This window comes from Pelophylax lessonae (genome assembly GCF_965119305.1).
Source record: "Pelophylax lessonae genome assembly, chromosome: 6".
Taxonomy (NCBI): Eukaryota; Metazoa; Chordata; class Amphibia; order Anura; family Ranidae; genus Pelophylax; species Pelophylax lessonae.
In genome coordinates, this window is record NC_138773.1 from 134,749,457 (window position 1) to 134,775,296 (window position 25,840).

The following is a 25,840-nucleotide window of genomic DNA, read 5'->3' on the forward strand; positions in this document are numbered from 1 at the left end:
GAGAGTTGGACATGGTGATTCAACACATCTCTACATGACTACTGAGTGGAGATTCTGCAGCTGCAAATCCAACTCTCTAAACAAAACGCTAGAGCGTTACACCTGCGAAAGGATTTAGTCGACGACAGGTAAACCCTGATCACCCGAACAACATCCAAGGAATGTAAAGCCACCTCCTTCGGATGTTTAGGTCTCGCGCAAAGCGAAGGCAAGACAATGTCCTCATTGAGGTGAAATTCCGAAATCCTCTTCGGAAGAAAAGACGGGTTAGGTCGCAAGACCACCTTATCCAAGTGAATCACCAAATACGGAGAGTTGCAGGACAAGGCCGCCAGCTCCGACACTCTGCGAGCCAAAGTGATCGCCACCAAAAAAGCAACCTTCTTGGACAACAGAGGTAACGAGATCTCCCTGATCTTTTCAAAAGGAGCATGTTGCAACACTGACAGAACAAGGTTCAAGTCCCATGGAGGCAAAGGCTCCCTCCTAGGAGCGACCAGGTGTCGCACCCCTTGAACAAAGGTGCTAACCAAAGAATTAGACGCCACAGGGCGTTGAAAGAACGGCCAGCGCAGAAATCTGACCCTTAATCGTGGCCAACGCCAAACGCTGGTCCACGCCCGTTTGAAGGAAAGCCAACACTCGACACCGAGTATGAGCGAGGGGAATACCCCCTGGACTCACACCAGGCAAAATACGCCTTCCAAGTACGGTAGTAAATCTTCCCCGAAGAGGCCTTCCTAGCCTTGATCAAAGTGGGAATGACCTCAGGGGAAAGACCCCTATCCTTCAGGACCTGGCTTTCAACAGCCAGGCCGTTAAAGCCAGCGACTGTAAAGCAGGATGGAATATCGGCCCTTGAGACAGGAGATCTTCTCGAAGAGGCAGACGCCACGGAGCGTCGACCACCAGATTCACGAGGTCTGAGTACCAAGACCGGTGAGGCCAGTCAGGCGCCACCAGAATCACCATGTGTGGTTCCGAGGCCAACCTGCGAAGGAGCCTGGACAGCAGCTGAATCGGTGGAAAGGCATACATCAGACGATACTGATGCCAGGGCGCCACTAACGCGTCTGAGGCGTCTGCTCGAGGATCGCGCGTCCTTGCCACGAACCTTTCCACCTTGTTGTTTAGACGAGACGCGAACAGGTCCACATCTGGGGAACCCCACTTTGCGCACAGCATCTGAAAGACATCCAGGTGAAGGGACCATTCTCCCTGGTCCAGGGTCTGGCGACTCAGATAGTCCGCCTGCCAGTTCTCCACCCCTAGAATGTGAACTGCCGTTATCGCCGGGACGTGTGCCCCGGCCCAAGACAGAATGTCGGCCACTTCCCGAGCCGCGCGGGCACTCCTGGTGCCCCCTTGGTGGTTGATGTAGGCCACCGCTGTGGCATTGTCCGTCTGCACCCGAACCGGACGGCCCTGTAGCCTGTCCGTCCACCGCAGAAGGCAGAGAGATATCGCTCGCAATTCCAGAATGTTGATCGGAAGGGAGGATTCCTCCTCCGACCAAGTTCCCTGGGCGGACAGAACGCCCAGAACACCACCCCAGCCCGACAGGCTGGCATCCGTGGTGATCACCGTCCACGAGAAAGGGCGAAAAGATTTGCCCCCCCGACACCGCCGGGGACCGGAGCCACCACAGAAGATCCCTTCTGGTATGATGACTCGACGAGATCCGTAGATCCAGAGATTGCGGTCGCCCGTCCCACTCGGCCAGAATCTCCGCCTGGAGACCCCGCGTGTGAAACTGGGCAAAAGGGATCGCCTCGAAGGCCGAGACCATCAATCCCAGACACCTCATACACGTTCGGAGGGGCGAGTACTGATTGTCCCTGAGGGACTTGACCGCGTCCTGAAGCATCCGGAGCTTGTCTTCCGGCAGGAAGACCTTCGCTTGAACAGAGTCCAGGATCATTCCCAGGTAGGGAAGACGAACCGACGGACACAGAGTTGACTTTGGAAAATTTACCATCCACCCGAACTCCTGCAGAGTCTGCATCGTGATGGACAGATCGTTCACCAGGCCCTGACTGGTCGCAGACCGAATCAGGATATCGTCCAGATACCCCAGGACAGAAATGCCGTGGGCTCTCAATAAGGCCAGAACCGGCGCAAGCACCTTGGTGAAAACCCGCGGAGCCGAAGCGAGACCAAAAGGCAACGCCACGAATTGGTAATGATCCTCCGCAATGGCGAATCGAAGGTACCTCTGGTGACCCTCGAAAATGGGAATGTGAAGATACGCATCCTTCAGATCGATGGAGGCCATGAATTCCCCCGGAACCAGGGCAGCCACCACCGAGCGCAGGGATTCCATGCGGAACTTACGAACCCGCACAAAGCGGTTCAGAGCTTTCAAGTCCAGAATCGGACGTACCTTGCCCTCCTTTCTGGGCACAGGGAACAGATTGGAATAGAACCCCAGAAATCTGTCCCGATGAGGCACCGGAACCACCACTCCCTGGGCCCGCAGGTCCCGCACCACCAGGTGCAGATCCTGCAAGCGCTCCGGAGTCAGTTGAAGGTTTGAGGGGAAAAATCTGCCCGCCGGCCGAGAGAGAAACTCGATCTTGTATCCAGATCGAACGATTTCCTGAACCAACCTGTCCCGAATGCGGTCCAGCCAGGGTTGAAGAAAACCGAGCAAACGTCCCCCCACCCCAGAACCGGGTGAGGGCGTCCCTTCAGGCCGTATTGTTATGGGCAGCGGACCCGGATTGGCCGGACTTCTGCTTACCTGTCCACGGCTTCTTCTGGGAGCCTTGGCCCTTGAAGGGCTTGCCCTTATAGTGCGACCGAAAGGCACGAAAGGACCCCTGAGAGGGCCTAAACGAGGTATTCTTCTTACCACGAACAAACTTATTCTTGTGAGTTTGGGGCAAAAGAGTGCTCTTACCCCCAGAAATTCCCTTTTTCATAGTATCCAAAGATTCGCCAAAAAGACGGGATCCCGCGTAGGGCAAATTAGCTAAAGTCTTGCGAGAGGATTGGTCAACAGACCAACATTTCAGCCATATCAGGCGACGGTTTAATACCGCCACACTTGAAAGACGCGCAGCCAAAAGGGACTAAATCCAAGTCCGCATCACATAAATACATGACACCCTGATGAATTTGATCCACCATAGCCAAGGTTGTCGGTGGGGCAGAGTCAGCCACCAGGGTGCGCCTGAGCACCTGCGTCCAATCCGCAATAGCCTGGGCTGCCATAATGGAAGCAAAAATAGGCTTAAACATAGAACCAGCAACCGTATAAGCATGACGGGCCAGAGACTCCAATCTCCTGTCCGTAGGGTCCCGGAACACCGGGGTATCCTCAGCAGGAATCGCAGTAGATTTATTTAAAATCGCCACTGCATGATCCACCTGAGGCGGCACACACCAACGCTCATCAGTGGCGGGTGTAAATGGATAACGCAGCTTGAACCTACTCGGCACAGCAAAAGGCTTCTTTAAATTGCGCCATTGCTCATCAACAGTGCGCTGAAATTCCGTAGAGCAAGGAAAAACCTACGATGTTTTGCGTTTCCTTTGCGTCCCATGAGAGGACATCAAAGCAGGAGGACATGGTTCATCCTGCAAATGCAGCGTTTGCTTGATAGAAGCAACTAACTCATCCATGAGTGCAAGCTCTTCAGACGAGCCAGGGGGAGAATTATCAACCCCTTCTACCTCAGCCTCCCCTTCAGACCCCACAAGGTCTAGAGATGAGTGAGACCCCGAGAAAGGCACTCCAGCCATAGCAGCCCCATCGCCCTCTGAATCAGAGGAAATAGACACTCTGGGCCGTTTTGTGGATCGATCAGCCACCAGCATCTGCACCTGAGCAGCCAAGTTTGTCACAATAGTAGCCAGGTCAGCCCCCTCAGGGGAAGCAGCAGCCCCTTGGCCCCCCACCAAGGTGGGAGGAAACTTGCAATCCTGAGAATCCATGCCCCAGCAATATTAGGAAAAAAGGAGTACTGTCCCTTTAAGATGGCAGCGAGCGCAGCCCACCGCACCCATTGAATACACCGACCCCCACAGGGATAAGAACACTGGGCAAGGAATACAGGAAAATGGAAAGGTAAAAAATCTGGAGAGATCACACAGGCTGCTGCCACCGATCGCTGTCCCAGAGCAAAAAGGAAGTGATGCAATGACTGACCGCCCCTATAAAGCCTATGTAAGGCTACACAAACATGGCCGCTCGGCTGAGGATTCCTGAGGCACATAGAAAATGGCGCCGACATGTGGCCTGATCGATCGCTGCCAAAATGGCGGCGTTTGGCGCCAAAACGCAGCGCCTTACCACACAGGACCGGACCCATAATTCTGCCGCAAACAAATGGCGGGTCGCCGCAGCGGTCGCCGCACAGCATGCCTAAACCCAGACTGCTTCATGCATTCACCCAGCAGAGCAGGAGAGCCCCCCCTCGCAGCCCACACACAGGCAGCAATTCCACACAGGAATCTTACAGGGAGCTCAGCAGCCACACAGACATGCAGGGTCACACAGTCCCAGGCTGACACCCAAATAGACAGGTCCCCACATAGAGTTACACTTACCAGTCTGGATGGCGTGGGGAGCCTGCTCCAGCGACCAAACCGCTGCACTGATGACAGGGAGTGTCGCAGCCATGACGCAGTGAAACTGCGGTGCGAAACCGCAATGGCGTCCAGTGAGGTAGCCACCTCACAGATAGCATCCCTGCAGCGAACAGGGATGGGTCGTTCAATATGCCAGGGTAAAACCTAAGCTGAACGCTCGATGGCAGGCTGGGAAGCCCCTGGCCCTGAGCCCTGGGAACCAGGGTGGCCAGTCCGAGACCCAGCTCCGCACGATCATCTTCATCAGAAGAATCTAACTAATGCTGAAAACAAACAGCTAAGTAAAAGAAAGAGAAAAAGACTCAAATAAAATCAAAAAGAGAATAAAGGCTGAGACTGAGAGCCCCAGCACAGGAACAGCCAGCCTACTCCTAAGCTAGGCATTAGAAACTGAGTTGGAAATGCAGGAAGCAGGGAGGTATTGACTGAGGGGGACCACCCCCTAGGGGTGGGATATGCTAAAAGCTTTGATATTAATAAATTTTGTTGCCTAGCTACTCCTGCGGAGCAAAGGTCAATAACCCCATTAGTGATGAATATGAAGTGGCGGCGACTGTCGGAGGACGTAAGAGAAACATGTTTTTAAATGTATGAAAATAATCGGCCAATATCGATATGCAATGGCCAAAATATTGGTTGATCACTAGTTAACACCCCTGTACCATTTCTTTTGCTGTCTTTACCCTTGTTCAGAAGATTTCACCCCACTTTCTGTCCCTATGGCAAATTAATTTTGAAAATTTTGGGTTGTTGTGGAAACAAGGATTGGTGATAATGCGTCAGAGGAGACACCTTTTTCCCATGAGAACTCTTACAGGAGTAGATTTCCCTTCCTAGGGCCAAATTTCTCCTCACTTCCTGTTGTCTCTCCGTTTGTAAGTTGGAGCTGTTTCTAAGTCAGATGTTTGTAACCCGGGGACCGCCTGTATATGCAAAGGGGAGTGATTTATACAGCCTGTGAGCAACACAGACCCATGGCATAGGTATTTGTAGTTGAGCATAGCGGCACCACTTCACTATTCAAAGGGGAATGAGATATTTAGCGCTGTACACTAAGGTTTAATAATATTATTAATATTGTGTGTTTTTGTACAGCAGCTGTATTTAGAGTACCGGTATTGTTGGTTAAGTTTTGTACAATTAGAATTCTTGTCTTATCTTATTCAATTCACTCTGCAGGTTCCGGAAGGGAACCAAAAACTTCATCCGTCACAGTGGACCTCTGAAGGTCTCTTCAGAGTCTGGGTGCCATAGGAATGGACAAAGGCCCTGGACCTGCATAGCACACTGCAGCTAACTACACTTCTTGCATCACGTGCCAAGAAGAGCCCCGAATGCAGAATCCAGTGCCCCAAGCTCACATTGCAGGCTGACCCCACTGATGCAGGATCCAGGAAAGATTCCTAAGATATATAGTTGGGGAACTAATCCAGAAATTGCTAATAAACCCTGAACAATATTGGATATTGACAGAAGGGTCAGTAAAATCAGTGAAAAATAAAACTGGCATAGAAACTTCTCCATAGGAGAAGATATTCACCACAAGGACACTAGCAAAAAACTAGTTTCCCACAGAGTGGGTAGGATAGGTTATATAAGGATGCACTGGGGGGTGGTCATTCCAAGCAAAGCTTTTGCCAATGTCCAATCACCTGAAGGTAGCCGCATATGATCTAGGAGTACAGATCTTGTACTGCAAGATTAAAACGAATAGTCTTAAACCCTATTATGACTGCTTAACGTGTGGCAGCAAAATGGTGGGCTTTACCATCCACGTGCCGCACACATTCATCGCTGGGCGACCAATGTTTATGTGCTAGAGTGTGCTCTCAGCACAAAGATCTGTATCATAAGCAGTGTCAGAGAAATAATACCAACCCAACTCAAAATAGAGGGACGGATACTGCGTCCGTCAATGAACTTGAGAAAATAATTTTACGGTAATTCAAAAATCCAGTTTTCCCTATCGTTCATTGACGGACGCAGTCTCTAATGCATATCTGTTGGGACATCCCAAAGCAGTGCCATAAAATGAGGGGTGGAACAGCAGAGAAAACAAATCCCCAAAGCTAAAAATATAGTCAACCAGGCAACACAGGACTCATCAGAACAACAAGATGAGGCCCACCTGAAACAGTAAACACCCTCAAGGAAGGCCAAAAATGCCCCTAAAAAGCAGCCTGCAAAACTTTGCGGCCAAAAGAGGCATCTGCAGATGCCAGCACATCCACCCTATAAAATTTGGTAAAGGTGTGAACAGACGCACAAAGCCCAGGAAGCACCAAGCGCCCGAGTAGAATGCGCCTTAACAGGGAAAGGTGGAACCTGACCCTTAATTGAATAAGCTTACGCAACTGTATGTCTGATCCATCTGGAAATAGCCGCAGCAGACGCAGGCAGCCCTTTCTTTGGACCATCTGTGAGTACAAAGAGCAAATCGGACTTTCAAAAAGACTAAGTAATCGCCAAGTACACTCTGATTGCCCAGACCACATCCAGAGTATGCAACGCGAATACCTTAGGATGTTTTGGCTTAGGACACAAAGAAGGTAACACAATGTCCTCATTTAAGTGGAAACTGGAAACCACCTTCAGAAGGAAGGATGGATGCGGACCAAGTACCACTTTATCCCTGTGAACCACCAGGTAGGGAGAATGACAGGACAACACCGCCAGTTCTGGCACCTTGAGCGCAGAAGTGAGAGCCACCAAGAAGGCCACCTTCTGGGATAAGGTAAGCAGGGGAATCTCCCGAATAATTTCAAAAGGATGTCTCTGAAGAACCGACAGCACCAAATTAAGGTCCCAAGGTGGCAACGGAGGACGCACCGGAGGTACCAAGTGTCGCACCCCCTGGGTGAAGTTATGCACCAGGGAATGGGTGGCCAAAGGCCTTTGGAAGAAAACTGCCAAGGCCGAAACCTGACCCTTGATAGTACTCCAGGCTAATTTTTGATCAACTCCCCGTTGAAGGAGAGCCAAGATCGGAGCCACCGAGTAAGAGCGAGGGGGAGCCCCAAGAGACTCAGCACGCAATATACGACTTCCACGTACGATAAATTTTCCTAGAAGTCCCTTTCCTCACTTTAAGCAGAGTGGGAATCACTAAAGCAGACAATTCTCTGTCCTTCAGCACCTGGCTTTCAACAGCCAAGCCGTTAAAGCCAGCGCCCATAAAGCAGGATGGAAGATTGGCCCTTGAGACAGTAAATCCTCCCTGAGAGGGAGTCTCCAAAGAGCGTCTGCGACTAGCCTGACCAGGTCGGCGTACCAAACTCGGCGAGGCCAGTCCGGAGCCACAAGAATGACCGGAATCCCTTCCTCCTCGATCCTGCAAAGAAGTCTTGGCAGTAACTTGAGAGGAGGAAAGACATACATCAGATGATGAAACAACTATGTGCCTGCGCTGCTTGTGCCTGAACACCTAATAAATATGTGTCAATGATAAAGTGTTAGTGCAAAGCTGTGCTGAGTGCAACCATGAATCCTGTGCATACAGATCAAGTAAATATCAAACATGAATATCAATTATAAATAATATATAAATAAAACATTCCATGTGTAAAAGAAAAAAATGTGAAAATTATCATATGCGTCAAAAAATATATATATAAAAAAAATATATATATAAAAATATAAAAAATTCATAAATTTCTATAATCTTCATCCAATATTCTTAAAGTGAAAAGTCTCTGTGCTCATTCAAGTGCTCTGTGCTTCATAAATAAATGAATAATAAAGTGCCAGTGCTCAGTCCAGGTGAGGTAGTGCTCCCATCAGAGCTTTTTGATAACGCTCTGATTGGCGGAGTGAAACGCGTCAAGCCGTCCGAATACGTAATACGTCACTTCCGGCTGCAACCACTTCCGGCTTCCGGTTACGTGGGTGGAACGCACGGCCATTTGCTTGGCGTCCCGCGGGTTTGCACAAGGCTGTTTGTTTCCCTGCACAGTGTAAGTGTAATTTTATTTTGCGTGCTAATAAACTGTTAAACATATTGCACGATGATGGCCCTTTTCTTTTCATGAACTGGGAGAGTATTGCCTGGATATAGAGTGAGAAGCATTGGTTCGGCACCCTGCTCCTGCTGACGATCTATTGAGGGGTCTACTTCATAAGACCATTGTTAAGGCGTTTTTATATCCAGCTTCTGGTGAGTGGGGAACCGAGAGGGGAGCACTACCTCACCTGGACTGAGCACTGGCACTTTATTATTCATTTATTTATGAAGCACAGAGCACTTGAATGAGCACAGAGACTTTTCACTTTAAGAATATTGGATGAAGATTATAGAAATTTATGAATTTTTTATATTTTCTTATATATATATATATATATATATATATATATATATATATATATATATTTTTTGACGCATATGATAATTTTCACATTTTTTTCTTTTACACATGGAATGTTTTATTTATATATTATTTATAATTGATATTCATGTTTGATATTTACTTGATCTGTATGCACAGGATTCATGGTTGCACTCAGCACAGCTTTGCACTAACACTTTATCATTGACACATATTTATTAGGTGTTCAGGCACAAGCAGCGCAGGTACATAGTTGTTTCATTGTTTGAAAGGTATTACCTTTTATACCTGCAGCAGCTTCTTATTATTATTTTGTTTATATCACATATATTGACACCTAGTGATCCTAAGCGCAAACCCCTCACATTTGAAATACATCAGCTGATACTGACCCCATGGGGCCACCAGCGCTTTTGCATCTGCCAGAGGGTCTGGGGAGCGGGCCACAAATCTCTGTACTTTTAGGCTGAACCGAGATGCCATTAGATCTACATCTGGAGTGCCTCAATGAAGGCACAACTGCTGGAAAACGTCTGGATGGAGGGACCATTCCCCTGCAATCAAGGCCTGTCGACTGAGGTAATCCGCCTGACAATTTTCCACTCCTGGAATGTGAACAGCGGAAAGAGCTGGAACAAAGCGTTCTGCCCAAAGAAGCATGCCTGCAACTTCCAAGGCCGGAAGGACACTTTTGGTGCCCCCTTCTTGGTGATTGACGTAAGCCCCGGCGTGGCATTGTCCGATTGAATGCGCACTGGACAACCCTGCAAAGCCGAATCGCGCTCTCAGCTCCAGAACATTGATCGGTAACCTGGATTCCTCCAGGGACAAGACTCCTTGAGAAGATAACCTGCCGAGAACTACCCCCCACACCCAGACAGACTTGCATCTGTCCAATATATAGGGAAGAAGGATTTTCCTTGCTTGAGCATCGGGGACCGAAGCCACCAGATCAGGGACTCCTTGGTCACCTGGCTCAGCTGGATCTGAATGTCCAGGGAATTTTGATTCTTGTTCCATTTGGGAAGGATTTCCTTCTGGAGGATCCTCGTGTGGAATTGAGCAAAGGGGACCACCTCGAAGGATGACACCATCAGTCCCAGAACTCTCATACAGGTCCGAAGTGACGACCATTTGCTGGACAGCAACAGCTGAAATGCAGTCTGGAGTTTTTGTAGTTTTTCCGGAGGAAGAAACACCCTGGCTGAGGACGAGTCCAAAGTCAGGCCCAGATAGTCCAGTCTCATGGAAGGGACCAAGGACGACTTCTGAAGGTTCAGAATCCATCCAAACGCCTCCAGAGTCCTCATGGTGATTTCCTAACTTGTTTCCAGCATTGTAGAAGACTCCGCATGGAGAAGCAGATCGTCCAGGTAACCCAGGACCGATATCCTCCGCTGCCGCAACAGCGCCAGGATCGGAACCAGCCCCTTTGTGAATACCCGGGGAACAGAGGCCAGACCAAAGGGCAACGCCACAAACTGAAAGTGATCCTCTCCCACGGCAAAACAGGGAAACCGTTGGTGTCCTGCACAGATTGGGATTTGAAGGTAGGCATCTTTGATACCTATGGAGGCCAGGAAATCCCCCTGATGTAGGGAGGCCACCAACGTGCAAACCGATTCCCATTTTGAATTTTTGAACTTGCACGAAGCAATTTAGTGCTTACAGGTCCAGGATTGGATGCACCTTGCCTTCCTTCCTGGGAACCGTGAACAGGTTTGAATAAAAGCCCTGAAAACTATTACTCCCTGTTGTACCAGGTCCTGAACTGCCCCAGAGAGCGCCAGCAAGTGATCCGGGGACAGGCGCACATTGGAAGGGAAAAAAAAAAAACTTACCAGAGGGACGGATCGAAATTCGATCTTGTAACCGGACCGTATGACCTCCTGAACCAATTTGTCTGGATAGCCACAGGTCCAGAAACCAGCAAAGATGTCCCCCCACCCCAGATACGAGTGAGGCGCACCTTCAGCCCGAGGTGGTCTTGTCCGCAGGTCTGGAGAAACCAAACTTTTGTTTGCCAGACCAGGAACGATTGGAACCGCCCGAGAGAGCCTTGAAGGGCTTTGCCTTATCGACTGACCCTGAGGGACGAAAAAAACTTCTTGTGTGCTGAACAGGAGGGACCCAGGCTGCGACGAGGGTCCTTACCCTTGTTAGCCTGTGGAAGAAAAAGGTACTCTTCCCCCTCTGGGAGACCCTTAATGATGTCATCCAGGGTAGCTCCAAACAGGCGATCTCCTTGAAAAGGCAGATCAGTCAAGGCCTTCTTTGAAATCTGACCTGCAGACCATCACTTTAGCCAATGTATACGCTGGAGGACCACTTCCGAAACCGACAGTCGGCCCAATATGGGAGCAGTGTCCAGCGCAGCATCACAAACAAATTGCAGCCAGCGACTCCAACAGCTCCTCAAAAGGCAGGAGGGACTTGTCTCCCCTCCAGATCACGGCGTAGTAACTTAGCCTATTCAGCGTGACAAGGGCAACCGTAAACACCGGTCTCACTGCAGACCCCGTCAGGGAGTATCTATTGTGGGCCACAGACTCCGCCTTCTTATCCTCCAGATCCTTAAAAGACGGGGAATCCTCCACTGGAGTCACGGTAGCTTTATTCGGCCTGGAGACCGGAGAGTCCACCGTAGGTGGCACAATTCACTTCTTTATCAGGGACTCCTCAAAAGGGTAGCATCTAGCAATCCGCTTAGGCACCCCAGAGGAACGTTTTCTGCGGTCCCATTCTTTTTTAGAGCATGGCGTCGAAATACGCGGGAAAGTGAAAAAAATTTGCAGCTCTTGATGGCTTGTGAGTGCCAAACGCAACCTGCACCTCAGTGGCAGTCGCAGCTGCGTCCTCCTTTTATTAAGGTCTCACGTTCAGAATCAACCAGTGCGTCCACCAGCGTCTTATCTTGCGTGGCAGTGGAGGTAGAAGTGTCATCCTCACTATCAGAGGAGAAAGGGCGCGAGGTAGTTAACCCGACAGGAAGACCCGTGTCTGCGGTGGTTGAATCAGACTCAGAACCTGAGACATCAGATGAGGCAGGGGTAGGCAGAGGGCGTTTCTTAGCACCTCGCCCATTAAAGGCCACCTCCACCCAGGACACAAACACTTCCAGGACTGCTGAAATTGCATCTGTAGATAGCTGGGGTCTGGAGGGCCCTTCAGCCTCCCCCAAGGGGTTCAGGTGGGGGCACAAGATCTGTAGGGTCCATATTTTTTTTTCAAAAAGTCCCACCACGCTAAAGCACCCCCCTCAGGATAGGCAAGCACACGGGAGACCCCCAGCAGAAAGAGAGACCCCCAGACTCGCTGTACCCAGATGCAACAGGAGGCCCAGAATGTCTGCACAGCACGTGTCAGCAGCAGCTCGATCCAAAGAAGGAAGGATCTGAGAAAGCGCTCAGGGTATAGGGAGGGGCTCCACCCACAAAACAACACTTCCAGGAACTCGCATTCTCATTCCTATAGAGAGAACCACCACAAAATGGCCGTGCCTGGTGTACCAAGATGGCCACCGATCTCCTCAGCCCATAAGGCTAAAGAAAATGGCGGACTGGAGAGCAGCTGAGGACCCTCGTGGGGACCCCCCAGACTCCAAAACGGGATGGATCGGCAGATGGGCCCTGGAGTAAAAGGTAGAGACCCCCCTGTGCATGATAGTTAGTCTGTCGCCGGCGGCGCAACCCCAGCCCCCACATCCGGCCCTGAGCGTGGTCCCAGTCCCCAGGAGTAAGCCCAATAGCCCTCAGTGTGAGAAGGGGGTGCAGGTAGAAGAGGGGGGTGCATGACAGGACAGAGGGGAACCCAGGAATATAAGGGTCCGACCATCTCAGGGAGGGGCCCAGGTCCACACCAAAATCCACCAGGGGAAGAGGGGGGAACATTTTACTCACCATACTGGAACAGGCGGGTGCCCTCTCCTGACAGAACCTCTCTCTGCTGAAGTGGGGGGGGGCTGTTGGCCAAAGAGGAACGCTGCGACTCGGGCCTAGACCCAGCGAGATGTTTAACTCGTGGGGCCAGTCCCCATCCAGTGGGACTATGTCACGGCCGACCCAGCTAGGGTCTGCGCACGCTCGCTGGCCGGGTGGGGTGACCACTGGATATATACATCCAGCCCATCGCCCAGATCCGGCATAGTTGCTTGTAGATCTAACAGGAAAAAAATCCAGAGAAAAAGCTAACTAAAAAAAGTTATCTAGAAAAAAAAAAAAAAAAAAACTTTGCCAGGACCAGAGATCCCAGCAAGGAAATAGGTCCTTACTCCTAACTAGGCAGATTAAAACTGACATTCTATGCAGGAAGAGCGAGGGTATACCCCCTGGGACTGCCCATAGGCGTAGCCAGAACTTTATTTCTGCCTAGTGTCCTACTCCTGTAGGGAGCAGTATAACCCAACTGATATGCATCAGAGACTGCGTCTGTCAATGAACGATAGAAAAAGAATAGCAACGTCAATAATAATGTTATTTAGATCCATAGTTAGTTTAATGGTTTCAAAGTTCAAAAGTTAAATGGCCACTGTGGCTGCTTGACACCTACCTGGCATAGAGTGAACAAGATCTCCACACAACACAAAAAATTTTGGCTTTGGCTCCAATTTATTTATAGCTTCCACTGCCTCTTCTGTTAACTTGATCTCATCATCCCATTCACCACCAAAGTCAGAATCGCCTATTGCCCAGGATTTCATTAGGCCCAACTGAGGGTCTGCTCCTTGTATAAAGTAGAATGGACCTTTCCATTCTGATTCCTCATCTAAAAAGAAAACAAAATGTTCATCAGTATAGAGTTGTACACAAAAAACCTGTTCCAGACACAAATAACATACAGTATATGCCAAGAAAAATGCAGGGTTCCAATATTTCACAAATCTGATGTGAAGTAAATGTGCAGTGAACACTCGCACACTCGAATCTACATACACTTTAAGTGACATCAATGTATAGTAAGTTTACCTTTACAGAAAATAAGTAAAAGGTGACCTTACATTGGACCCCATCCCCCCCAGTTCCACTGTACCAGTGTCCCGCGATCCCCTGCTGTCAGGCACAAGGATGCCACTTTACTGGTGGTGGGGTTTTGAAATTCTCCTGGCCTCGCAGCTGTGACAGGATGAGCTAGACAGATTCTGACTAGTCAGCGTCAATGTGACAGCGCTGACCAAATTAGAATGCCTCTTGTCCATACACGCCGAGAGGTACAGATAGACAAGACGCAGGGATTTCAAATCCCCAGACCAGTAAGGTAGTGTCCCGATGCCTGACTGCAAAGGATCGCGGGACACTGGTACAGCAGGACCAGGGGTAATGGGGAGGGAGTCCAGTATAATACCACCTTACAGATTTTCTGTAAATATGAACTGACACTTTAAAGTTCAACTAAAGATTCTTGAATGACAGTCTAAACCAGTTCCAAATCCAGTTTACATGTGATGCACAAGCCTAAAAATAACCAAACTAAAAAAATAAAATAGGGTTTTTGCCTTACCTGTAAAATCAATTTCTTGTAGTACACCACAGAACAGGCTGGCGATTCTGACTGCAGTGGGTTATGCAACTGCCTTTAGGTGATTGGATACTGAAAAAAAACTAAGCTGTTAGGACAGCCCAGTAAAATGCCTCTCACTCCAAACATGCCTGTATGTCTTTAGTTTTGTAGCAAGCAGTAACAAGGTGGCTCATAAATACAAACGGGCAGGACTTGTATCTTGTGATGTACTCCCATAAAAAAGGATTTTACAGGGAAGCCAAATATTTTCTTAATCACAGACATAGGTGGGTAATTCTGGAACCAATATTGCATCCAAAAGCAGTCAAAGTGAGACAACACAGCCTTTGAAAATGCCCAATAGGCGGGCGAAACGCGTTGACGCACTTCCGGTACGGCTCTGACGCATCATCACTTCCGGCTACACTTCCTGGATCGGCAGTGGAACGCACGCTACCAGCGGCGTCCACCACCATATGTCACTCTTACATTGCGAATCCTTTACTTATGTTTGAGACTCGGACCAGTTCTATCTAAGGATATACTAGTTACCTTGTGGCATTCCATAGAAGAAGGCTTGGTGCAATATTTCAATTGAATTTTCAAGCTATATCTTTCTGCTGTTGCGGTGAGTGGGGAACCGAGAGGGGTCACCTGTCACCTGGAGCACCTTATATAGTTTTTATCTGCACTGGAGCACTTTTTGGAATTTGATCACTTTTATAATAAAAGGACTTGATTTTTATGTATTTATATGCTATTTATGAAATTTTTTCACAATATTTTATTTCACTTTATGAATGTCTTTTATGCTAGCACGGTTTTAAATTTGATCGCAGGCTTGTCTATATGTTCATTTGCAAATTTCAAACGCTGATTTTTGTGGTGAGGACGTAGAAGAGGTTTTCTTCTGAAGACTCTTCCATGAAGACCATATTGGTCTTTATAGTGGAATAGTGTACCACAACTCCAGTGCCTGCCAGATCTTTCTGGAGGGATTGTGCAGTCAAACATGGGTTAAGAATTGTTTTTCTCACAATCCTGCAAGCTGTTCTGTCTGATATTTGTCTTGGTCTTCCAGATTTTGCTTTAACTTCCACTGTTCCTGATGACTGCCATTTCTCAATTACATTCCAAACAGAGGATATTGACATCTGAAAACGCTTTGCTATCTTCTTATAGCCTTCTCCAGCTTTGTGAGCGTCAACTATTTTCAGTTTCAGTTTTCTAGACAACTGCTTAGAAGATCCCATGGTTCTGATTGTTGGGGCAAGGTCAGATGAGTCTGGGCATTTAAAACCTTTGAGATTGACATCACCTGGTCTTCCCAGACGATGATTGAGAACAATCCATGACACTGGCAGGTCTCAGCCTTGCAAAGGGGGCAGTGCATGCTATTAATTCTGTGGGATGCCCAAACTTTTGCAGATGCCATTTTTTTGTTTTCTGCAATTTTGAAAGTGTCAGTGATGGAAATAAAATCTAACTTTTGTTGACATATTATAAGAATGTCTAATCTGTAATTTGATGCCTTTTGGAAATTTTTCCATCTTTCCTTGGCTTCTTTATGCACATTAATACAAATTTTTACCTGAGGTGCCCAAACTTTCGATCCCCACTGTATGTGCCAGAAAGAGACATCTGCATAGATTAAAGTCTAATGGCCTACAAGGGAAGGCTCAGCTAGGTGCAATACATTGCATCAAAGAGGGCACGATTTGGGGTAAAATCCTACATGCTGTGCAAATCATCAACTGGCTACATTTGAAATTTAGTGATATACACTGGAAAAGGAACAAAATTTGATGAAAAATGCAGCAATTATGGAATGGCAACATCTTCTGTTCTTTAACTAATTGAGCCATTGGTAAATCAGGGCTATTGTGTAACAACAGACAACTTTTATACATCTCTGAAACTTTGAGGTTCTACTGCACAACAAAACTGATGCCTATGGAACTGTAAGGGCTAAACGGTGCAACATACCGCCAATGTTTGGCAAAAAGAAGCTGAAGACCAGACAAATGGTTGCCTGGCATAAAGGCAAAATGATGGCACTGCGATGGAAGGACAAGAAACGTGTGCCTAATGAGTACAGTGCATAACACTGTTATGGTACGCACAACAGGAAAGAAAAGTCATGAAGCCAAAAGTAGGGATAGACTACAACAACACCATGGGAGGTGTCGACAGCCGAACAAGCAATGACATTCTACCCAGCTATGAGGAAGCAGCAAGAAAAATACTATAAAAAGATCTTCAAACATCTCCTTAAACAATGCATGCATTCTGCTCAAAAAAAAATGACAAGCCTTTGATTCATGCGGACTTTATTTGGAAAGTTGCTGAACAAATCTTTCTGAGTCACCAAACACCATCAATGGCTGTGAAAGATCTGGATGTGGTGCTGTCGGCGTTGTCAACCCAGAACGCCTGACTGGTCATCACTTTATGGACTACATCCCCACCAACTGAGAAAAATTCAGCACCTACAAGGATGTGCGTGGTCTGTTGCTCGAAGAGAGACGACAGTGGAAGGAAAATAAACCAGATTATATTGTCCCAAATGTGACGTCGGACTTTGTGCAGTCCCAGGTTTCAAAATATTTCATACCCGAGATGTTTACTAAACCTTTACAACAGTGACTAGTAATAGCGCACCCCTTGTTTGTAGATATTTCAGTTTTTTGTTTGATTATATTATTGAATACAATTATTATGATTTCATGTTTCAAACTTTATCATACCCAGGATGTCTACTAGACTCTTGTTTGGACAGATTTAAGTGGGTTATTCCTAAGAATTACAGGCCTAAAATATAAAACATATTTCCATGCAAAACAATGTACTGCTTTTAGCACAAAAAATCTGAAATAATCAGACCACCAGCAAGGTTAAACAGTCAAATCTCCTTACCAAGAGGGCACCCAGGACGCCCCAGCCCCAACAAGTTGGTATCCATCATAATCAATTTGCAGGCAACAGAAGAATGGATTTCCCCAAAGGCAGCACCAGACTATAGATCCGCCATATAACTGAACCGCGACCCACACTGTGTTTGTGTGCTTTTGTCAGTATACCGCATCTTGAACATACAGTGCCTTGCGAAAGTATTCGCCCCCTTGAACTTTGCGACCTTTTGCCACATTTCAGGCTTCAAACATAAAGATATAAAACTGTACTTTTTGTGAAGAATCAACAAGTGGGACACAATCATGAAGTGGAATGAAATTTATTGGACATTTCAAACTTTGTTAAACAAATAAACTGAAAAATTTGGCGTGCAAAATTATTCAGCCCCTTTACTTTCAGTGCAGCAAACTCTCTCCAGAAGTTCAGTGAGGATCTCTGAATAATCCAATGTTGACCGAAATGACTAATGATGATAAATAGAATCCACCTGTGTGTAATCAAGTCTCCGTATAAATGCACCTGCACTGTGATAGTCTCAGAGGACCGTTTAAAGCGCAGAGAGCATCATGAAGAACAAGGAACACACCAGGCAGGTCCGAGATACTGTTGTGGAGAAGTTTAAAGCTGGATTTGGATACAAAAAGATTTCCCAAGCTTTAAACATCCCAAGGAGCACTGTGCAAGCGATAATATTGAAATGGAAGGAGTATCAGACCAGTGCAAATCTATGAAGACCTGGCCGTCCCTCTAAACTTTCAGCTCATACAAGGAGAAGACTGATCAGAGATGCAGCCAAGAGGCCTATGGTCACTCTGGATGAACTACAGAGATCTACAGCTGAGGTGGGAGACTCTGTGCATAGGACAACAATCAGTCATATACTGCACAAATCTGGCCTTTATGGAAGAGTGGCAAGAAGAAAGCCATTTCTTAAAGATGTCCATAAAAAGTGTTGTTTAAGTTTGCCACAATCCACCTGGGAGACACACCAAACATGTGGAAGAAGGTGCTCTGGTCCGATGAAACCAAAATCGAACTTTTTGGCAACAATGCAAAACGTTATGTTTGGCGTAAAAGCAACACAGCTTATCACCCTGAACACACCATCCCCACTGTCAAACATGGTGGTGGTAGCATCATGGTTTGGGCCTGCTTTTCTTCAGCAGGGACAGGGAAGATGGTTAAAATTGATGGGAAGATGGATGGAGCCAAATACAGGACCATTCTGGAAGAAAACCTGATGGAGTCTGCAAAAGACCTGAGACTGGGATGGAGATTTTGTCTTCCAACAAGACAATGATCCAAAACATAAAGCAAAATCTACAATGGAATGGTTCACAAATAAACATATCCAGGTGTTAGAATGGCCAAGTCAAAGTCCAGACCTGAATCCAATCGAGAATCTGTGGAAAGAACTGAAAACTTCTGTTCACAAACACTCTCCATCCAACCTCACTGAGCTCGAGCTGTTTTGCAAGGAGGGATGGGCAAAAATTTCAGTCTCTCGATGTGCAAAACTGATAGAGACATACCCCAAGCGACTTACAGCTGTAATCGCAGCAAAAGGTGGCGCTACAAAGTATTAACTTAAGGGGGCTGAATAATTTTGCACGCCCAATTTTTCAGTTTTTTATTTGTTAAAAAAGTTTGAAATATCCAATAAATTTCGTTCCACTTCATGAATGTGTCCCACTTGTTGTTGATTCTTCAAAAAAAATTACAGTTTTATATCTATGTTTGAAGCCTGAAATGTGGCAAAAGGTCGAAAAGGTCAAGGGGGCCGAATACTTTCGCAATGCACTGTACATATCAGATTTTACAGCCACCCCCATACAAAGCTAACCAACAACTTTGCTTGTAAGATCTGGAACCTTTATTGAACAAACTCACACTGAATATATACCTCGCAGTAGGACATCCCCCTCCTGATCAGATTACCCCATCAGCTCAGGTGCCTGATTACATTATCATATGCATATTAATTTGTGTACAGAATTATAATTAACCTGAATTACCTAGCCATCTGGACAGAAACAATAGGTGAATGGAAATGCAGACTCAGACAATGTTATCATTAACATGTTAACTCAGCACTGCAACAAGGCTAAAAAAAAATAAAACAAAATACATTACCCTAAGTATAAACACAGAACCCACAGTAGACAATAGGTGAGTAAATTATCAAAATTAACCACTTAAGCCCTGGAAGATTTTACCCCCTTCCTGACCAGGGGTTTTTTTGCGATTTTTTACTGCGTGACTTTAAACGGACAATTGCGCGGTCGTGCGACGCTGTACCTAAACGAATTTCACATCCTTTTTTTCCCACAAAAAGAGCTTTCTTTTGGTGGTATTTGATCACCTGTGCGATTTTTTGATCATGCGCTATAAACAAAAAAAAAAAAGAGCGTAAATTTTGCAAAAATAACAATATTTTTCACTTTTTTTTTTTATATGAAATTCCCCCCCAAAAAAATGTAAAAATCAAAATTTTTTAACATTTTTGACCAATTTGTTTTATGCTACATATGTTTGGTTAAAAAAAAAAAAAACGCAAAAAGCGTATTTTGATTGGTTTGCGCAAAAGTTATCGCGTTTACTAACAAAGGGAAAGATTTTTGTCATTTTTGGTGCTTTTTTTTTTTTAACGAGTAATGGCGGCGATCTGCGGTTTTTTTTGCGGCACTGTGACATTGCGGCGGACAGATCGGACCCTTGACTGACATTTTTGACACTTTTGGTGGTACCAGTGACATTACTGCAGTAATCAGTGCTATACATATGCACTGTTACTGTAAAAATGACACTGGCAGGGAAGGGGTTAACTGTATTGGACAGGGGGGGGTTAAGTGTGTCCTAGGGGCGTGCTTCTAACTGTAGTGGGACAGGTCTCCTATTGTAAAAACAGAGATCAACGGTTCTGCATAATAGAACCGTCTGATCTCCATTTTTACACAGGGGAGAATGACAGGTGGCTTGTTTACATAAGCCACCCGCCTTTCTCCCGCTCTACCGATGATCATAGTGTGACCGGCGGACATCGGGTCCGCCGGTCACACGTCGGGACTCCTCTGTGAACGAGCCGAGGCGGGCGCGCGCCTCAGCAGGCGCGCGCTCGCCCGCTATTGGCTCAAAACCCGGTGACAGGCTAGTGACGTAGATCTAGGTCACTCTGCCTGGCCGGGGCTGACTGCCGCAGTAAATATACTGTGCGCAGTCGGCAACCGGTTAACAATGTGTGGAAGACAGGTGGTTGAGCTGATATTAGCATCTGCTATGAGTCCCATTGTCTTGGGGAGACATATCTCCCCCCCCCCCCCCCAAAAGGTAGACTAACCAGGTACCAGACCTCCAGACCACTGGTCTGTGCCTGAGTTAGTCATGTAACAAGTCCCCAAAGTCAATCCATTCTTGCAGCCTCCTCAACAAAGTTCCATATAGTTTGTCCCGATAGGGCGCATGGAGCTCTCGCAGCCGATCAGTCTGTGGAAGTCTGATTTGGGCAGGCAAGACTGGGCTTCTTGGTCACCCTGTGCCCCAAATAAGCACAGGGTGACTTGGACATAAGAGGGGCCTAGGGAGCAGAGAAAGGGATTTCCCAACCTCTCTAAGATAAGCTGTGTTCCACGGGCCACCCAACCAAAGTGACTCCCGTCACACACCACTCCAGGAGAAGCCTAGTCTTACTGGACAGGTGTATGGAACATAATAAACAGGCAAAAAATTTGGGGGAGCATACCCATGTATTTCTAAAGCTGCTGCAGCTATGAACCAAAAGACATGTATATTAAAAAAGAATAGTGCGCAAATGCAAAAGAAATAACTACCAAATCTGAAGACAATCCATAAATAAAAATGGGGGTTTGGTCCCACCATATGGCCATATCGTGCTCAAGCCCACTACTGCGTCAAAGTACCCCATTATCAGTGGGTCCTACACTATCCATGAAAAAGAGATGAATCCAGCCATTCTAACCCTTGGAGATAATACTCCTTGCTGGGAAGGATGTGCAAATGCACTACAGGGGACTCCTCCTATATCCAATTGATGGTGGACACTGATTGAGTACAGGTGTGTGTGGGGGGGTGGGGATGGGTGTACTCAATCAGTGTCCACCATCAATTGGATATAGGAGGAGTCCCCTGTAGTGCATTTGCACATCCTTCCCAGCAAGGAGTATTATCTCCAAGGGTTAGAATGGCTGGATTCATCTCTTTTTCATGGATAGTGTAGGACCCACTGATAATGGGGTACTTTGACGCAGTAGTGGGCTTGAGCACGATATGGCCATATGGTGGGACCAAACCCCCATTTTTATTTATGGATTGTCTTCAGATTTGGTAGTTATTTCTTTTGCATTTGCGCACTATTCTTTTTTAATATACAGGTGTATGGAACAATCTAGAGCCGGAGTCATTTTGTTCCATGCTGCCAGAATGTTGAGCTGCAGTGGTCTGAAGTGAAACTGAGAATCTGGGATTGCCTCAAAAGGAGATCACCATCAGGCCTAGGACATACTAAATAGTCGGGCTGCTCTAGGACCGTTGGGTCCAAATTTGGGAGTGGAGAGACTGAGGGAAGGAAGACTCTAGACAGGGTTATATCATATTACTCCAAGAAATGAATTAAACCCAATGTTGACTTCTGGAATTTAGGGATCAATTTGAGGTTCTACATATTCTGCACTAACTGTGCAGGAGTTGGTCCAGATGTGCCAAGATGTGGATACTTCGAGGGAAAAGCAAGTCTAGAATGAGGTCAGACTCTTTGGTGAAAACCCCTGGCACACGACAGGCCAGCCCACTACACAGGTATCATGCATGTAAGCATCCTTATGTCTCTGAAGGCCAGAATCTCCTGGGTGAAGAGAGTCAACAAACCCTGGAACAGGGATGATAACTCCTTGAAAGGGGAGTTGCTTCAGAGCAGAAAGATGGTCCATCCACCTTAGAGAAGAGGTTGGCAAATTTGATAGCATGAAGCAAGGGGGAGGCAGGGAGTGAGTTGTAACCCCTGGATACAACATTCTGGCCCCAAGCATCTAAAATATCCTGGGACCAGAAGGACATGAAAGCTGACAGATGTCCCTCCCACTTTGATAAGTAGGGATTCTTCTTTACAGAGAAGAAGGCTTGATCCTAGACTTGGTGGGTTTTGGGAGTCAGGGCTTACAACATAAGTGAATTCTTGGCTTTAACTTGGCTCCAGAGGTGTGGGAGGAACAAAATAAACCCTTGGATTTTTCATTCCAGGAGTAGAGAGAGTTCACCCACTGGAGGTTTTGTCTTTTTTTGTGGCAAAAAGGTAGTCTTGCCCCACCCTCCACCCCCTCCTCCCCCCCCCCTTCCATATTTTCCTTGATAGAGGAATCTAAGTTTTTGCCAAACAGGCATTCCCACACAGCCCACAGCCAAGATGACCACAGCACAGAGAGAGAGAAGAAGAGGAAGAATGTGAGGAGTCCACTCCTGCCTCAGAAGAAGAGACTTCTCCCACCTTTATCAACCTCTGCCTCAGAAGAAGAGACTTCTCCCACCTTTATCAACCTCTAACATATGCAGACATGACTGAGATTGCTGTAGATAAGCAATTCCTTTTCAAACAACAATAACAGACTTGAAAGCTGACATTCTTGTACTCACTGAGCAGATGGCTGCAGGAGGGAGAGTGGGAAAGCACAGAGATAAAGCCATTAAGAGACTGGAACATCTCAACCTTTCACTTACAACACCAAACTGCAATGAATAGACAACTTGAGGAGAAACATCAGAGTCCGAGGCATCCCTGAAACAACCCTGAATAAATCAGGCCTGTATTGTGCCCTTATCTTCATTAGCCTCCTGGAGAAACCCTCAGAATCTCCAATGGAATTTGATAGGGCACACAGTGCCTTAAGACCTAAAGTACCTGACACAACTACCCTCTCCGGATATTATATGTGGTCTATCGAATTTCAGCCTTAAAGAAGAAAGGCCAGGCAAAATGAGCAAGTCCCCTTTAATGGAGGAATCATACAATTGTTCCAGGATCTATCTCCCATCACACTGAAAAATAGGAGAGCTGATAAACCTATCCTGGATGCGTTGAGAGAGAAGGGAATGAACTATCGCTGGAAATTCCCATTTGCAGTACAAGCCACCTTTAATGGCAAACAATTTCTACTACGCACACCAGAGGATCTTCCCTCTTTTTGTGAAAATCTGAATGTATGAGGAATTCAGACTTCCCCCACCAATTTCCATCATGCCTACAACTCCAGGCCTTTTGTCTGCAAAATCACCATACAGGAAGGGAAAATCTCACAAACAGCAGGACACTCAACACCTGAATACCCCAAAGAGTAATACTATGTTAATTTCTCTAAAAGTTGTTGTTTGCACTGAAACTCATATTAAAAGGTTTTTTTGGAACCCAAAAGCATATTTAACCTTAAAGAGGAACTGCAGTCTGCTCACATCATTTGAAATCAAAACATCTTTGCCATTCTGAAGCTTTCCTCCAACCACTTTTCATATCATTTTATATGTACTGTGATTCTGTACTTGCCAAATATGCTTCAGAAATCTCCCTCCAACAAGTCTGGCTACAGACATTTTAACTGTGGGCAGCTGAAGCTGCTGCCTGTTCACTTCCTGGATTTACACAGACACACACATACAGTATCTCACAAAAGTGAGTACACCCCTCACATTTTTTTAAAATATTTTATTATACCTTATGTGACACCACTGAAAAAATAAGACTTTGCTACAATGTAAAGTAGTGAGTGTACAGCTTGTATAACAGTGTAAATTTGCTGTCCCCCTCAAATTAACTCAACACACATTCATCAATTGAAACAAATGACTGGCACAAAATTATATATAAAATCACAAAATTATCTCAATCACCCTGCGCTTTAGAGAAATGTGCAAAATGCAACCATAAATATAACATGTCATATTAAAAAGCTGCTGCCTCATGAATATAAAAACAACATAAAAAAATATGTGTCAATCTCCTCATAAGTCCATCAGGATGAAAAGTCTAACACATAAGCAGCGCTATGAATGATGTGACCCCTCAAGGAATCCACAGAACAATCCACACAGGAGGAAAATCCAAATCCACAAAGTGAAGGTAAGCACAGACCACTTCCACCACACCACGTGATCCATTAGGTATTGCTCACTCACCGGACAAATGATATAAAAGAGCCTCTAGATCAATATCCTCACTCGGTTTGGATGTTGTGTAGCCTGTATAATGGCACCGCCTCAGGAACCGATATCTCCCAAATCCGGATCTTTGGGCATAAAGCATTATGCAGTGTCAGCATACATGATCCTCCAGAGTGTAAATGTAAGTGTATAGGAGAGAAAAAGGCTCATAGGGTAGTAGTCCAAACATTTATTAAAAAATAAGAACCCCCAATCCCTCATACAATGCACTCACAGAGATATTAAATGTAAAGGCACTCAAATAAAAAACAAATGTCTACTGCAGATAAGCAGCCAAGGCTCTCACCGTCCCTTCTCCTGCTCGTCAGCTTCCGGAAAGAATGCGGGTTCGTGGCCCCCGCTCTGTGTAGCATTGCCGGGGTGACCGCGTGCTCACGTCTGACGCGTTTCGTCACCAAACTGACTTCTACGGAGGGCGTGAGCATACAGCACTACCTCCTCCTTTTATCTCACGCCTCTCCAACCGCTTAACCCCCCTTCCGCCGGCTAGCCGCAACTAAATGTGAGCCAGCGCTGGGACAACGATCAGGGTCACAGGAGATCACGGAAAGGATACATCATTCTCAAAATATGTTCCTATTTGGAATACATTAAGACAGGCCTCGACAAAACCCGGGCGCCAGGTCGCATTTGCGACTAGAATTAGCGACCTGGCGCCTGGGGTGCCCTGCAGAAGGTGTCCTGTCATTTTTGCACAGACTTCCGCACACGGAGTGCACGGACTTCCGGCCCGTCCGAAAATTGAGGCCCCGGCTTTTCGGCCTACTTGAGATGAGAGGCTTCCAATGGGGAACTGACACCCTCTTGTGGTGGCCGGGAGTAATGACTGTTGTAATTACTGTTTCCACTGCCTGTTTGTTCACAATGCCATCTCCCTGTCCAGTTAGTTACCTTTGACAGGGAGTGTGGTTATTTATTATTAATTTAAATGTAAAAACTAAATAATATTTTTCTTTTTTTTTTTTAATAATTATTAAAAAAAAAAATAATAATATTATATATATTTTTTTTTTCCCTCATCGCCATGCCACAGCCGAAGGCCCCTTTCACACGGGCTGTCTGATCAGGTCCGCCTGTCAGTTTTTCAGGCAGACCCGATCGGACCCTTCATTCTCCTCTATGGAGCAGTAATCTGACGCCATCTGATCCTGTACGCCAAAAGCAGACGGATGGTGGTTCTATTTTCTATCCATCCCGTGGATCGGATCAGATGGCATCGGATGGAAAGAGACAGACAGTCTGTTTTCATCCAATTGCGCTAGAGGAGAGTGGGGTTCTAGTCGTATTTATGT

General features: G+C 46.5%; 1 protein-coding gene across 1 annotated transcript in view; it reads right to left on the reverse strand.

The window, feature by feature from the left end:
• Positions 1–25,840, reverse strand: part of CPPED1 (calcineurin like phosphoesterase domain containing 1) — a 454,522-nt gene that overhangs the window by 398,709 nt on the left and 29,973 nt on the right. Inside the window, exon 2 of the mRNA XM_082261885.1 lies at positions 13,467–13,682. Coding sequence (XP_082118011.1) covers positions 13,467–13,682 — 216 coding nt within the window. The remainder of the gene's footprint in view (positions 1–13,466; positions 13,683–25,840) is intronic.